Genomic DNA, 15,915 nt, shown 5'->3' with positions numbered 1-15,915 from the left:
CCCCTGCGGGACCCAGGAAGTAATTTCCATTGGGCTCGATAATTCCTCCCCCACCCGTACTCTCTGAGTGCGACAAGTTAAAAATTCCTTGATCCACTGGAGTACTCTGAAGTCAACCCCCGTTGATTGTAGTTTAACCAACAATATGTCGTGTGGGACTACATCAAATGCGCGTTTAACATCAATAATCACTGCATCTATTTGGCTATTTGAATCTATTCTGTCTGCTAAATCCTGACATACAGTTACTAATTAACTCTCACATGAGTAACCTCCCTGAAACCCATGCTGACAATTATGTAACCAATTTGAATTATTCTAATGCTGCCTTAGATAGCTGAAATCAAGTGTTCCATCTGTCTGCAAACCACAGAGGTGAGGCTGACCGGTCTGTAATTTTTTGTATATTAAAGAAATTACCCCCAAGCTAAATTCAGCTTGTTTTGCTATTAGATCTATGCAAAAGATAGTAAATATCAATACCTTAAAAACAATATACTTTGCATACTTCCACTCGGTAATGAGTTTTGGAATAATATTCTGGGGAAATTCCACAGATAGTAACAATATATTTCTATTACAAAAAAGAGTAATTAGAATAATAGTAGTTGCCAAATCTAGGGAATCGTGTAGGGCTATTTTAAAAAAATTACAAATAATGCCCATGGCTTGTCAGTATATCTTTTCATTAATAATCTTCCTTGTATGTAATCGTGAAAACTTTGTAACTAATTCAACAGTTCATAGCAAAAATACACGTCAAAAAAATTACTTTCATATTCCATCAGCAAGTCTATCGTGCTATCAAAAAGGAGTGCGTTATATGGCAGTAAAAATTTTTAACAGCCTCCCTATCGATATAAAAAATGAAACTCAAAACATAAAATTATTTAGAGCCAAATTAAAGAAGTACCTAATTTCTCACGCCTTCTATTCTGTAGGTGAATTCATGACATTCAATAACACTTCATGAAATTGATACTAAAACTTTGTGTTGTACTAGTAGACTATATTGTAAATCTCTTCTGTATATATTCCAACTAGATTGTGACTATAAATTAAGATTTTATAATAGTATTAAGTTCTTTGACTTGTTCCATATTCTAGCTGTAAGCTATGTATGAATACCATGGAATGTTAATAAATACAATACAATACAATACAATACCCTGACTTATAAATTGGCATCACTATTGCATCTTTCCAATCTCGCGGGACAGTAGGGCTTACCATTATTTATTGATATTTCAAATATACGAACTAGATAGGGAATCATGGCTTCCCCTCCCAAATTTAACATGTCTCCGGCGATACCATCAGGTCCTACCGATTTACTTGTAGCACATGACCACCATAAGTGATTTATGATGCTGTCTTTCCACATTTGTATTATCTCATATGTTTTTGTGGCGGCTTTAAGGTTTTTAGATAAGCTTCCTGTCAAGTGCCAAATGTCATTCATATTTGGTCCTTATCAATTTCTTAATTCCTCTATGGCGGTCCGACAGAAAGAGAGTAGTGTTCATTTTTTTTTAGACAATCTAGAACTTTCTCGCATGCTATTTTTCAAGACCGCCTACAATTAGGCCCTTTTGCAGACTACGAAGTCTGTAATCTTATTTGAATCGAGGTCCATTACACTGTAAGTCACATATTTTGCACTGTAACCAGGTGAGACAAATTGGCCATCAACGCGATTCGCTTGTTTTTATCTTTTAGGGAATTGATAAGGTGTTCACAAATCTAAAAATAACTACATCTGAATGTTGGTTCTACGAATTTTGAAATTATTTTATAAAATGTTTTCTTGCCAATAGAACATAGTTGTTCAATTTGTACCTTACACTGCACGATTGCTATGCTTCACTCCCACTCCCAATTATGGGCATTCTGGCACAATGCATTAACTTTCAGCAATGTTCCTATTGTTTTTACTGAATATTTGTAATAGGGGAATGACAAATATTACACAAGAGAAACAAAATTTGTAATGCTGACCTGAATAAAAAAAAAACTTTTTGGCTCCCTATATTACTTTCTCTTTCATGTGCAGCGTCCTCAGAACCTGATGAATTGGAATTTGAAATTTCTTCTTCTATTTGAAAAGATGTCTCTAAGTCAGTTCCTGGCTCACCCACATCTGATTCACCACACGCATTTCTTAGCGCCTTGCACCCTATCTCACATTGCACAACTTTGCTTATATTACGTTCCTGTGAATTTTCAGCCTCTTCGAGGACTACACAAACGTCAATATTTTCAGCTATAGGTGCATCACTGCAACTTGCTATCGCTTCTTCGACGACCTTCTTTCATTTATAAGCAGAGGAGCGCGTAGATCAGAACTGTCTTGGGGAGATTCTCCTTTCAAAAATAGGAAAGGGACAGCATTTTCTTCATTTTCATAGGAGTTCTGTTGTCTTTCATTAAACTTCTTTTTAGTAGAGACGATTCTTCAAAATCAGTTTCATGGAAATGACTGGAACACAACAGCAGTTTTCAATGGTGTAAAACTTTTTTGTTGATTTTCTTCACCCATGTTTTAAATCTTTGTGGGGACTTTTCTCCGTTCGGAAATACATGAAATGATACCCCATCTCCATGTTCTGCTTTTGTTGTTCCCTCCGAACATGAAAAAAACAACACCACAGCATTTTAAACTGGATTACGATACAATTTCTTCTGTTTAGTCTACTGTAGTTCAAAATCGTTCATATAAAAGAAAATAGGCCTACAAAAAACCACAACATTGCTATGTGCTGTTTTATGATTAAATGAAAAGTAAAATAGAACTTCTCACAATCACAACTAAGTCCGAAATTCTGTCCACGTTTATTACGGCGCGAGATTATTTAATACAAAGCACTGCACTCAGAGATGTTCTTGGTGTACTACGTAATCACACCAGTTCAGTGGCTGTAACGTCATAAATATTTGTGCAGAGTCAGTAACTCAAGAACCACGCGGCAAATTACATTCTACTTAGATTGAAAAACGTGTTTGATTAAAGCCAGCTTAATTTTATCGCGGACTACTCCTTTAATAACAGCGGCCTGCGTTTAAGAAGTAGTAAGTAAATCAGGAAAGAAAATCGGCCTGCAGATTTTCCGGTGGGTCTCTAAATATTCTACTTATTTGGAAGGCTGTACTAAACCAAATATGAAAGCTGAATTGAATAACAATGCAACAGAAGAAACTACCAATCACAAACATTTGGGAATTATATTCAACCAAAAAATTTACATGAAAAAGGCCACATAAATGCTATCTCTCATAAAGCACGAAAAAAGCTAAATACCTGAAAAAGACTTGCAGGTAGCAAGAAGTAAGCTCACAGACATCTGGAACACTACGAGATATGTAGTGTGTGACACAAAAGTCACTTGCCAAACGGAATGTGTTATCCTATCTTGAAAAAACTGTTACCTTTTGTTTATATTTATGCTTTATAGCTCAATCGTGAAGTACACAATCATAAACAAGAATGTTACAGTTAGTATGTGTTGTATTTGCTTATTGTTTGGAGTTATTGAGAGCTGAAGGAAAGATCATTATTATTTTCAATTGTAATTGATTTGATTGAAAATTGAAGGAGAGATCTTGTTAAGTTCTAAAGAGCGAGTGAAGCTAGCACTGCTCTATGGGGACAATCACGCAACATCAAGGGAAGCTGAACACAAGTTTCATTATCGTCATCCAGGCATTTCAAAACCACCACACCAATCAATAGACATTTAGTGTGCTTGACACAAAACAAAGTGGTCGTCCTAAATCGACTACCAACAAAAAACATTCAATTGTGACTGCCCATAAATTCAGCCAGCTGCAAAAGATCAGTGAGCCATGTGGCTCAAAAGAGACAGGAATCTGTTGCTTGACATAAGAATGTAATGCAGGAGTAGCAACTTTCATCCTAAATCACAGAAAACATACTGGAGGCCTTGAAAGTGACTGAAATAATTCCTTAATCACGTCGAATCTTTCAATAAGGCAGTATTATTAAGTGGTTCAAAAGCAGCAATCAAAGCAATAGCAAAACTGGGAAATAAATGAAATAATTCAATCTGTAAAATACCTACAAAACCTATGAAAAATAATTTTCTTCAGATGAATTCCATCACTTCGTGGCATAACTGGCAATGAACATACTGACTTTCTTGTCAAAAAATGACTTAATATTTTGCAAATAACAAACCCTGCAGCATCATTTTAAGCAGGGAAATAAATTAAAAGCACAGGGAAAGCGAAACTTCACAACCGGAAGTGAAAATAAGCAGTGAAGTCAAGTTTTGAAGAATGAACACCTTAGACCAGGACAGCTCATTTCAACAGAATGTCACCTTATTGTCCACTATGTTGAAATCGACAAATAATGTGAAGTCATCATGAATACTGATGCTGATGAAGATTCTCAGCTAGAAAGTACTACTGGGATGCAATACGGCAAATGCAGGATTTCCAAAGTCAAGACCATTAGTGAACAACATCAACAACATTTCATGTACTGCACTAGAAGGTAAGGCAGTGGAGTAGACAGACTGTGCTCATTCCAAACAGATGTAATACTTTGCTCAAGTGTATTAATATACCATAAGAGGAAGTGCAAACGTTATTAAATTGTTATTGGCATATAGATGAATGTCAGCTCCCACATCTACAATTCGGATGAGTCATGCTCACAGAGATGTCACCATCTATCAAAAGGCTACAGTCTGATCTAAATGGTAGTATGTTAAATACAAAAATGGCAATTTTACTAATATTCCAGTTCGTAACTGTGGTGGGTGTCATCTCATTCAAATGCAGCTAAGCAGCTGTCAGTAGAAGTCGAAGGCCTGTCAACATATGTATTAGCTGTTACTGAATTCAATCAGGAGATAAATGAAACAGTTGACACTTCCTAACATTCAAATAACTCGCTAATATGTTTTCGCGGGATATCAGCCGAGTTAAGATTTTGGAATGCTCCAAGCTTTCGACTGCTATCTCTGCAGCCATCTTCAGGGAAGTGATGTCCGAACAGAAAGTCGAAAGGTTATATAGATGTGGCTGTCTCAGGTGAAACGGGATTGGTTGGCAGATCGGCCAATCCGGGGCCGGGAATTGTCATCACTCGTAAGCTCCGCCCCTCCCGGGATTACTGCGTGAAGTTTGGCGGGCGGCGAGCCCTGTTCCGCCGGTTGGAATCGGTTGCCGTCCTCGGTCCGTGATCTTCATGACCTTGATTGTAAGAGGGCCTGAGTTGGTCTAAGGCCGGTGTCCATGCCTGACTGAGCTGGAGTCCACTGTCTCTGTTAAAGTTGTTTTTCTCCAGCTTGATCTCTATGGCCTCCTTGATTGTACGATCCCAGTAGTGGCTTGATTTGTTAATGACCTTGGTGTGGTCAAACAGTATTTTATGCTCCTTTTCTATGCTGTGTTGCGCCACTGCAGATTTTTCCGGGTAATACAGCCTCAGGTTCCTCCAGCTCAGTCAGGCATGGACACCGGCCTTAGACCAACTCAGGCCCTCTTACAATCAAGGTCATGAAGATCACGGACCGAGGACGGCAACCGATTCCAACCGGCGGAACAGGGCTCGCCGCCCGCCAAACTTCACGCAGTAATCCCGGGAGGGGCGGAGCTTACGAGCGATGACAATTCCCGGCCCCGGATTGGCCGATCCGCCAACCAATCCCGTTTCACCTGAGACAGCCACATCTATATAACCTTTCGACTTTCTGTTCGGACATCACTTCCCTGAAGATGGCTGCAGAGATAGCAGTCGAAAGCTTGGAGCATTCCAAAATCTTAACTCGGCTGATATCCCGCGAAAACATATTAGCGAACCAACGCCGAGAAAGCCTCAAATCATACATTCAAATAACTGTTCTTATTTTTTACTCTTACTCTGCACTTCTGTTCTTGATTGTTGACATTGCTGGAGCCTTCCTACCATTTGTTCTTATTCCACAGTGCCGACATCGTCCCTGACATTTATTCTGAATTGCTCGTCTCTTAACTGGTAGCAGTAGTTCAAAATAACTCTTGAAAGGCTCGTCTAGCTAGTCTAACAAGATTGTGCTAAGGAACGTGTGCAAAACAACACGACAGTAGTACATCAAAATTCGCTTTCTCAATATTGAAGCAAAACAGCCAAGAGGTCTGCATACCTGCTCTTGTGTGATTATCTTCACTGACGGTCCTTCTGGCTTGGTCCACGTTGTCTCTCTAGTGCGAGCATTGTAGAAATATGACTTCCCTTCACTCGCTTTGGTTTCTACCCAAATCTCTCCAGTTAGGTCCATGCCAGGTAAGTTGGAATTCTGAAAATCATTAAATCACAACAATGGAAGACGAATAACGTCTTGACACAAGTCCTCCAGCACTACTAACTGCTCGTGATAGGATTGGGAGTCTCCTTCCACATGTGCAGCACATAGTTGTCGGTTGTTCCAAGTGGAATTTATGAAATAGCTAGACATTAAGACTGACAATTTGAATACACTATTACACATGAATGTGTTCACAGCAGCATTATGCATCCAACAGACATAAATACAAAGATACTAAAGTATAAGTAGGAGTGGAAATGGAACATTGGGACACATGTTAACAATACTGTATCGAGTCACCGAGCTTGTAGCTGAATTATATCCACTATAGTCCCGTCGCTCTAATTTCCGGCAGCCAATCACGTTGTAGATCGGCTACATTTAAACATGTGCGTCTTGTGATTCGCTGATGAAGATGTTATGAATTTCCTAAGGCTCGATAAATACTTAATATAATCGCCCGCCATTTTAGCTCTTTCGTTGCCGTTCGCAGAAAGCACACGAGGACGTTATTTGCCGCTCAATTATTTTCTGAATTACAGTGCGTTTGATTTATTATCATAGGAGCTAAGACATGATGTTTAACAGTGTGGCAATTACATTTCTCGTCTGGTAGCTCGGCAATGCAAGAACAAAAATGGCGAACGATACTACCTACCCAGACTTTATAGAGCCTTCACTTCCTAAGACGTAAGCAAAGAGGAGGAGTCACGCCGGGAATAACAGCGTCGCGACTATAGTGTTGAATATGACTGCAATACTTTCAATGTAAATTATATTTCATCATTTCTTTGTGCTTTGTTGTCTTTTTGGGTTTCTGGAGAATAATTGCAATTTTTTTTCATATTCACTGATATTCTAATAAATAATAATAATAATAATAATAATAATAACAATGTTCACCTTGACATACTTAAAAAAATCACAGAAGCTAGCTATTATTCCAACTGAAATGTAGTAGAGACTTACTTATGGCTTTTAAGGAACCCGAAGATTCATTGCTGCCCTCCATTGGTCCTATCCTGTGCAAGATTAATCCAGTCTCTATCATCACATCCCACCTCCCTCAAATCCATTTTAATATTATCCTCCCATCTACATCTCGGCCTCTCCAAAGGTCTTTTCACTCTGGCCTCCTAACTAACACTCTACATGAATTTCTGGATTCCCCCATACATGCTAGATGCCCTGTCCATCTCAAACGTCTGGATTTACAGTAATGATCCTAATTATGTCAGGTGAAGAATACAATGCATGCAGTTCTGCAATGTGTAACTTTCTCCATTCTCCTGTAACTTCATCCCTCTTAGCCCCAAATATTTTCCTAAGAACCTTATTCTCAAACACCCTTAATCTCTGTTCCCCTCTCAAAGTGAGAGTCCAAGTTTCACAACCATACAGAACTGGTAATATAACTGTTTTATAAATTCTAACTTTCAGATTTTGTGACAGCAGACTACAAATGTAGAGACTAGCAGAGAAAAACTGACAAATTTATAAAAACATTAGAAATTATTCTCCAAAGATGTCACAAAGAAAACGTAAAATGTAAAGAAACATCAAATGAACTTAAATTAAAAGTAAATACATGATAATTAAATCGAACTCAAATACTGAACTGAAATATAACAAAACAGAACGAACTCACTGAAGCAAAACAATCTCAAGGCAAAAATCCTGGCATGGTTGAACATGCATCTAATATTGCTTGGTTAGACCACAGCACAGCTGATCTTCCCCCACAGGGAAAATGCCCAAGTGCGATAAGAAGAAGTGAATAGTGACATATGGCAGTCTTGCAAGCAATCTTTGTTATTATTTTTCAAGGCCCAAAATAGATATATCCTGCATCAATCTAGTAACATACTACATAATCATAACATATTTCAATTTCATTGTAATGTATTCGGAAATCTATATTTAAATGCATCAGATTTCGTAAGACGAATGAAAGAGGGCAGAGAGAGGGAGGAATGTTTTCCCATCCCGTTTTCATGAAATGAGTTTTTACATGGACTGTGTTGAGTTCAAGAACGACACACGTGTGTCAGTCAGTCAGTGTTTGTGGTCTCTGTTGTCAAGTGTTAAAAGTGTCAAACTGATGTTTTAAGCCACTATTTGAATTGATTTTGGCTGTCCTAACCGACTACAGCTATGTTAATTTCACATATTCTAAACTGTGCATTTAAGAGACTTTGTGGACGGATAATTCTTGGAGTCATTTCAAATGTATACAGTTCCGTGAAGGAGAAGCTGGGCAGCATATGGTGCAGGTGCACTAGTGTGTGAGGAATGTAACAGGCACAGGTGGCTTTCAGTGGAGCCTTTTTTCTCTCGACTTCTGCAAAACAAAGACTTTCCCACAATGAAATTACTTCTGGCCATATTCATCACTGATGAAAGTTATAATGGCAAGACATTCATGGTCTGACTACTTGCATGATCGGTGAGATACAAGTTAATATGGACTGTTGCTTGCACAATGCAGCACCCTTACAAGCCGGAAGACTTATACACTATTGTAAATGTCTTATTGTAAAACTCTTAACTAGGGGTATGTATACGTGCATAATTGGGTAAATTCGTGCTGGGTGTGTTAGCCGAGTGGTTTAAGGCACACAAGATATGTCCGGAAAGCATATTGTGCATAAGATCACAGGTTCGCATCTCGGCCACTGCAGTCAATTGAGCCTGTGGTAAAGGATGGGGAGGGCCCATGTAAAACAATCTGTGTAATGGTACGCATGGAAGCTGACGGGGTTTCAGTTGACTGCAGTTGAAATGATTTTGTTTCTTTTTTAAGAAAAGAAAAAACATTACAAAAAAAAAATTGTTAGTGTTTTAATCAAGTGCAATGTCTTTAATGTTATATAAAATTAAAGAATATCAACGTATTTTACATAAAACATACAATTTATTTATAACATATTATATCACATCATGAACAATCTAGGACGGCTCCGGGGTTCAGGAGTGAGGGTGGAAACAGATATGTCATTTGAAGTAAGAAATAGAAGAAAACGACTACTACCTTATATGAAAGCAGCGAGGGCGAAGGGTCACTTTGCTAAAATGTACGAAGATAAATTGAAAGTGAACGGAAAATGGTATGATCTGGAGTTCTGCCTGAGGAATGAAGATCATCCAGAATTTGGACTAACGAGAAGAACGAAAGAGGACAAAGTCGACGTTTGCTACATGAGCGAAGGGAAGGAGCAGAAGAAAATCATCCCAACTTCAAGGACGGAACAAGTCATTGTCGCAGATCACATGGTAATAGGAGCGAATAGTAGTGAGTTCAGAAACCCACATGCTGACGTACGAGGAAGTGTAGAGGTGATGACACATCGAGAAGTTAAGTGTAACGTGATCAAGCAGCGTAAGCAGATTCCTAGTCTCCATACGATGGCGGTAAGGTTAGCGCACTCCAGAAGGAATGCTGACAATAACGGAACAAACAACACCGGCGCTAGAAAAAAGGCGAGTGGGGATAAAAAGAGAAACCAAGAGTCAGGAAGTGATAGGGAAGAAAGTAGTGAAAAGATTAAGGGTGCGAGTGTAAGTGGAAATCTAGTATGTGAAAGTGAAAGTGTGGGGGGGAAAAATAAAAGAGGAATAGAAGAAGAAGAAGAAGAAGAAGGAAATAGAAAGAAAGACAGAGATAGAAATAAAGCAGAGACAAGCAGTAAAGAAAGGTCAGAACCTGCGACAGCTGAGGATATAGCAATGTTATTAGATACGATTAAAAAATGTGGGGATATGATCAAAAAGTGCTAGTAAAGGGTAATTGTAATTGTAAATGATAGAGAAGTATAGGGGAGCGAGAAAGTGTATAAGCTGATGTGTAGAGAGAAATATAAGATTTATAGGAAGTGAGAGTATTGTGAAAGGTTTAGGTGTAAGTGGAATAGAGAGAAAGTTGAAAGTGAGCGCAAATATGAATGAGTGAAAAGTGAAAAAGGGTTAAAAGAAATGAACAAGTGACAGCATAAAATTAGTACTGACATTTGAACGTTGGAACAGTAAATGAATATAAGAGACAGATAGGAGAAAAGGTCAAAGAACAAGTAAGGCAAATAATTCAATATGATAATTTGTAGAGAATAAGTGAAATTGAAATCTTAGTGAATAGTAGTTAGAGGAAAAAGAGGGTTTGAAAGGCATATATAAATTTAGATATATTACGATTAATGATCAAATAGAGAATAGCAAACGAAATGTAGGAGAAATACTGAAAGGGAGATTGAACAAGTAATAATAAAAAAAAGTACATAGTTTAATTGGTAGAAGTTGTGTAGACATGTACTGCAAATATGTGTTAATGTAAGTGTTAATGGTGGCACCGGATACAGAAATGTGAGGTACACCATTACATGTAAAGAAGTGCTGTGACCAAATATATCAAATATCAAATATCACATCATGACAATAATACTAGCTGGGCACTCCAATGAACTCACGGCTCCTAAGGGTTAAATCTGTTCTGACAGAAAGGGTTCCAGGCAAAGATTGCTAGCCAGTTGCTCAATGTACTAATTTACACAGTTTGCAGGGCATCTTAATTGGGAGTGAACTATGATGTCTTTTCAGGACATTTCGAGAGGCTGCAAAGGACGACATTCCAAGTAGGATGACAAGTACATTAAGTCATTAGGTTGCAACATATCTATGGATAAAACTGAAAAACTCATTATTACATGAACACTTCAAATATCATAAGAAAGCAAACCTAAAGTTTGCATTATCTCAAAAGGACTTAAAAACACAATGCTAAATCTCAAGTGCATCCTATCTTAACACACAGCTAAATCTCAAGTGCATCCTATCTTAACACACAGCTAAATCTCAAGTGCATCCTATCTTAACACAATGCTAAATCTCAAGTGCATCCTATCTTAACACACAGCTAAATCTCAAGTGCATCCTATCTTAACACACAGCTAAATCTCAAGTGCATCCTATCTTAACACAATGCTAAATCTCAAGTGCATCCTATCTTAACACACTACTAAATCTCAAGTGCATCCTATCTTAACACAATGCTAAATCTCAAGTGCATCCTATCTTAACACACTACTAAATCTCAAGTACATCCCATCTTAACACACTACTAAATCTCAAGTGCATCCTATCTTAACACAATGCTAAATCTCAAGTGCATCCTATCTTAACACACTACTAAATCTCAAGTGCATCCTACCTTAACACAATGCTAAACCTTTCTTAACTCACTGCTAAATCTGAAGTGCATTCCATCTTAACACATTGCTAAATCTCAAGTGCATCCTATCCTAAATAATTCCTAAATCTCAAGTGCATCCTATCTTAACACACAGCTAAATCTCAAGTGCATCCTATCTTAACACATTGCTAAATCTCAAGTGCATCCTTTAACACATTGCTAATTCTCAAGTGCATCCCATCTTAACACATTGCTAAATCTCAATTGCATCCTATCTTAACACAATGCTAAATCTCAAGTGCATCCTATCTTAACACACAGCTAAATCTCAAGTGCATCCTATCTTAACACATTGCTAATTCTCAAGTGCATCCTATCTTAACACACAGCTAAATCTCAAGTGCATCCTATCTTAACACAATGCTAAATCTCAAGTGCATCCTATCTTAACACACAGCTAAATCTCAAGTGCATCCTATCTTAACACACAGCTAAATCTCAAGTGCATCTATCTTAACACAATGCTAAATCTCAAGTGCATCCTATCTTAACACACAGCTAAATCTCAAGTGCATCCTATCTTAACACATTGCTAATTCTCAAGTGCATCCTATCTTAACACACAGCTAAATCTCAAGTGCATCCTATCTTAACACAATGCTAAATCTCAAGTGCATCCTATCTTAACACACAGCTAAATCTCAAGTGCATCCTATCTTAACACACAGCTAAATCTCAAGTGCATCCTATCTTAACACACAGCTAAATCTCAAGTGTATCCTATCTTAACACAATGCTAAATCTCAAGTGCATCCTATCTTAACACACTACTAATTCTCAAGTGCATCCTATCTTAACACACAGCTAAATCTCAAGTGCATCCTATCTTAACACATTGCTAAATCTCAAGTGCATCCTATCTTAACACATTGCTAATTCTCAAGTGCATCCTATCTTAACACATCACTAAATCTTGCATCCTATCTTAACACATCATTAAATCTTGCAACCTATCTTAACACACTGCTAAATCTTACATCCTGTCTTAACACAATGATAAATCTCAAGTGCATCCTATTCTAACATGCTGCTAAAGCTCGTATGCATCCTATCTTTAAGGACAGCCTAAAAAAAAGGGCAATAAAACTTCTTCTCATTTAGCTGACACCTTACATTCCAGTCAATACTTCGTGAAAGAACACACATCAAATTGTGAATTAAGTAATAAATGTGTGGGTTAAATTAACACATTCTCATATAACATACAAGAAAAAATCATTCTACTTACAGGAGCATTTCCTGGGGGCATATTATTTCCAGGACTTCCTGTTGAGTTCATTGGAGGAGGCTGCTGCTGCTGTTGAGGTGGTGGACAACCCATAGGAGGTGGTCCATATGGCCCTGGACCTGGAGGTGGCATCCCCATATGCCCCATCATATGTGGCGGCGGCTGAAACATGGCAGAAATTCCCTTCACAACAGGTGCCTCATATTGTCAAACTGCATGAGTTGTACTTTTTTAGGAACAGGATTCTTTCATTGTGAAATTCAATTGCTGATTTTAGAAAATGCATAACTTCACTTATTAAAATTTTTCAGATCATAGCATCAGATACTCTTTTGGAATACTGCACACATTTCAGTGTGATGCTTTCTACAGGACAAAGAGCCTGAAGGAACTTAGAAGTTCAGACTTTTTTTAGTATATTGTCCACCATTGAAATGTTACAGTCTCATCACTCACTCAGTCCATGACTCGGACAGCTACAGTCACCTTTCCACCCAGTGTGCTCTCTCTCCTTGTATGTGGCACTTATTAGGTTATGTCCATTTTCACATTTTCAGCTCTTTCTTCTTCAAAGGACCAACGAAAAAGAGTGAGACAAGTGGAAACTGACTTGGAGCTCACACAGATTCTTATTCACAGCCTCAAATTTCTATGCAATCACGCGAAATTCTCCTCTCATTTCCTCCTCATGAATTAATTAATTAACACATTTAATGTTCTAACAAGGTAGGAAGCAATAACAATCTGGGAAGCATTGTGCGAATCAGAGGCAATGCAGTAGTGGGGGGAAAAAAAGCTCTTGTTAGTAGGATTATTAAACAGTATTATATAAATGACCTGATTCCTTCCCGTCTGTTGTGCTTTCAATGGTGAGCAGGAAGTACAACAAAAGGAATGTTTTCTCCAAAGCCAGCTCGAGGAGACACAAGCTTACCCACCAAATATTGCTGGAAGCTGTGTACGTCGCCTCTTCCCTCGTGCTGTATCGAGAAGTGTGAAATATACTGTTTCGTGAAGCTAGTTTATTTATATAGAGATAATTCAGAAAGGAGTTGATTTCGGAATTTTTCCTGTGGAATAATATTGTATGTGAAATTATACGTTTCTTAAAAATTCCGAAAATTTTAGGCTTCCACAGGATTAGTTAAATCTGCCAAAACAGTTAAAAACCATTCTGGAAAGAGAGATTTCATCAATTCTAAAAATATGTCTGGGAGATCGGATATTGTTAAGCAAATTTTGTCCACAAGAAGTGATGTAAAACGTAATTGCATTCATTTATAAACAGTTAAACTATGCATTATAATTATTGGCAATACTCTGTCCCTGAGAAGACAAAGAATTTCTGAACGATCAAAATTGCATATACAGTAAAACCCCGATAAGACGCTGTTCAAGAGACCCGTATAAACCATGTATTAGGTGGGTATACTAATTTTGACTTATATACAGTATCTATTAGCATTTTTCTTTATTGAAATACATGATTCATGAAAGGTAATACAGTATTACTCCATTATGTAATTACTGTACTGTACGTTAAAGACATTTACGATACTGTATGTATGTACTGTACTTAATTATTTCGAAAAGAGTCATTTATAGTTGTTTGCCGTGTGCGTGTTCTCCAAGCTTCATGTTTACCACACTTCACTCTCTTGCACTTACACCCTCTCGACGTCGCAGCTGCAGTGATTGAGTCGCGATTTTTTATTATCGTTCTTAATGTCGATGATGGGATTCCTAATGAATCAGACAGTTGTTTCTGATTAAGAGTACTGTTTTCATCGTACTTTCGTAAGATTTTCAGTTTTTCCGACACAGAAAGTGCTTTTCATTTAACACTTATTGTAATCACACTCACAGACACTTCAATATACTAAGGACAAAAAACTGACCAGCAAAAATTTCCAGAATTTTATTACAGTCGAGTGAGAAATGTTGTTTGAGAGAGAGGGTTAGCAAGAGGGTGAGGTATTGTAACTGTATGTAGGCTTTAACCACGCAGGTAAGGAGTCGAATAAGAGAGCGTAACAAGAGGATGGGGTATTGTATAGTATGAAGGTTTAAATGCGCAAGTAAAGGGTCGAATACCAATACTTTTCAGGTTAATGACACCAGTAAGTTCAATGGCCAAAATGTTTCATTGCTGTTACAGTACATTGCTGAAAATTACATCGAATATATTCCACAAAAATAGCGTATTATGCAGAACTTGAGCGCAACAAACGGGGTATTTTATAAAGGCGTTATATATGAAATGTTCAGGGACCGGACAAAAAAGTGTATTACATGGGATAGCGTAATAAGCAGGCGCATCTTATCGAGGTTTTACTGTATTTACTACCAGTGGCGTGCAGTGCAATTTTATGTGAGGGAAGAAATACAAATTTTATATGTATAGTACAGAACTGATAGCAGTCAACTCCCCTAAATATATTTGAAGACCAAAGCAATTCTCCTCTCTTTAGAAGCAAAATCATTGAATGGAAATAAATGAATCCAAATCGGCCAGTGCAAGCGTCTCAAGCTAAGAATACGAATAACAAATCCACCTTGACCAGGACAGACGCTCAGAGAAAGATTAGAGAATTGTAAGTTCTTATGATTAAAATATAATTTCTGCAATAAATGTCTTCTTTTTCACTTCACGAACACTTTTCCTTCCATGCATGGCATGCTACTGTTTGCTATGCATTTCTGTAATCTCTTGTTTAAATTCAATGGATAGGTTCTGAAGGAATTTGATGATTGTCAAGTGAATATTTTCCAAATTAGCTCGATCTGCAGTAATCCACAATAATGTCTGAAGACAGATTTGAACCTCTTAACTGACACCATGAGGCAACTAAGTCAAGAGATAATGGAGTAGGGTGGCCAGTTCCTTTTCTCCTCCGTTGCATACATCGCTCACTAGTTATATGTATTTTTTAACTTGGTATTTAATGATACTGTACCAACTAGTAGGCTATTTAGAGTCAATGGAATTGGAGATAGTGAGATGGTAGCTGGTGGGATGAGGCCGAGAATTCGCCATAGATAACCTGGCATTTGACTTACAGTTGGGGAAAAGTAGGAAAAAACCCAATCAAGTAATCAGCCAGAGCAGGAATCGAACCCGTGCCCAAGCA

The 15,915-nt window shown here is 37.8% G+C and overlaps 1 protein-coding gene across 3 annotated transcripts in view; it reads right to left on the bottom strand.

Moving 5' to 3' along the window:
* LOC138715788 (transcription elongation regulator 1) overlaps positions 1–15,915 on the bottom strand; it is a 78,044-nt gene that overhangs the window by 47,339 nt on the left and 14,790 nt on the right. For all 3 annotated transcript variants that reach the window (XM_069848859.1, XM_069848860.1, XM_069848861.1), the window contains 2 exons: positions 12,785–12,946; positions 6,153–6,305 (listed from right to left, as the gene is read on the bottom strand). In XM_069848859.1, the coding sequence (XP_069704960.1) occupies positions 6,153–6,305; positions 12,785–12,946 (315 nt within the window). The remainder of the gene's footprint in view (positions 1–6,152; positions 6,306–12,784; positions 12,947–15,915) is intronic.

The sequence above is a fragment of the Periplaneta americana genome, chromosome 15, assembly GCF_040183065.1.
Source record: "Periplaneta americana isolate PAMFEO1 chromosome 15, P.americana_PAMFEO1_priV1, whole genome shotgun sequence".
NCBI classification, from domain to species: Eukaryota; Metazoa; Arthropoda; class Insecta; order Blattodea; family Blattidae; genus Periplaneta; species Periplaneta americana.
The sequence above is the reverse complement of the archived record's forward strand: the minus strand, read 5'-3'. Positions and strand labels throughout refer to the sequence as shown.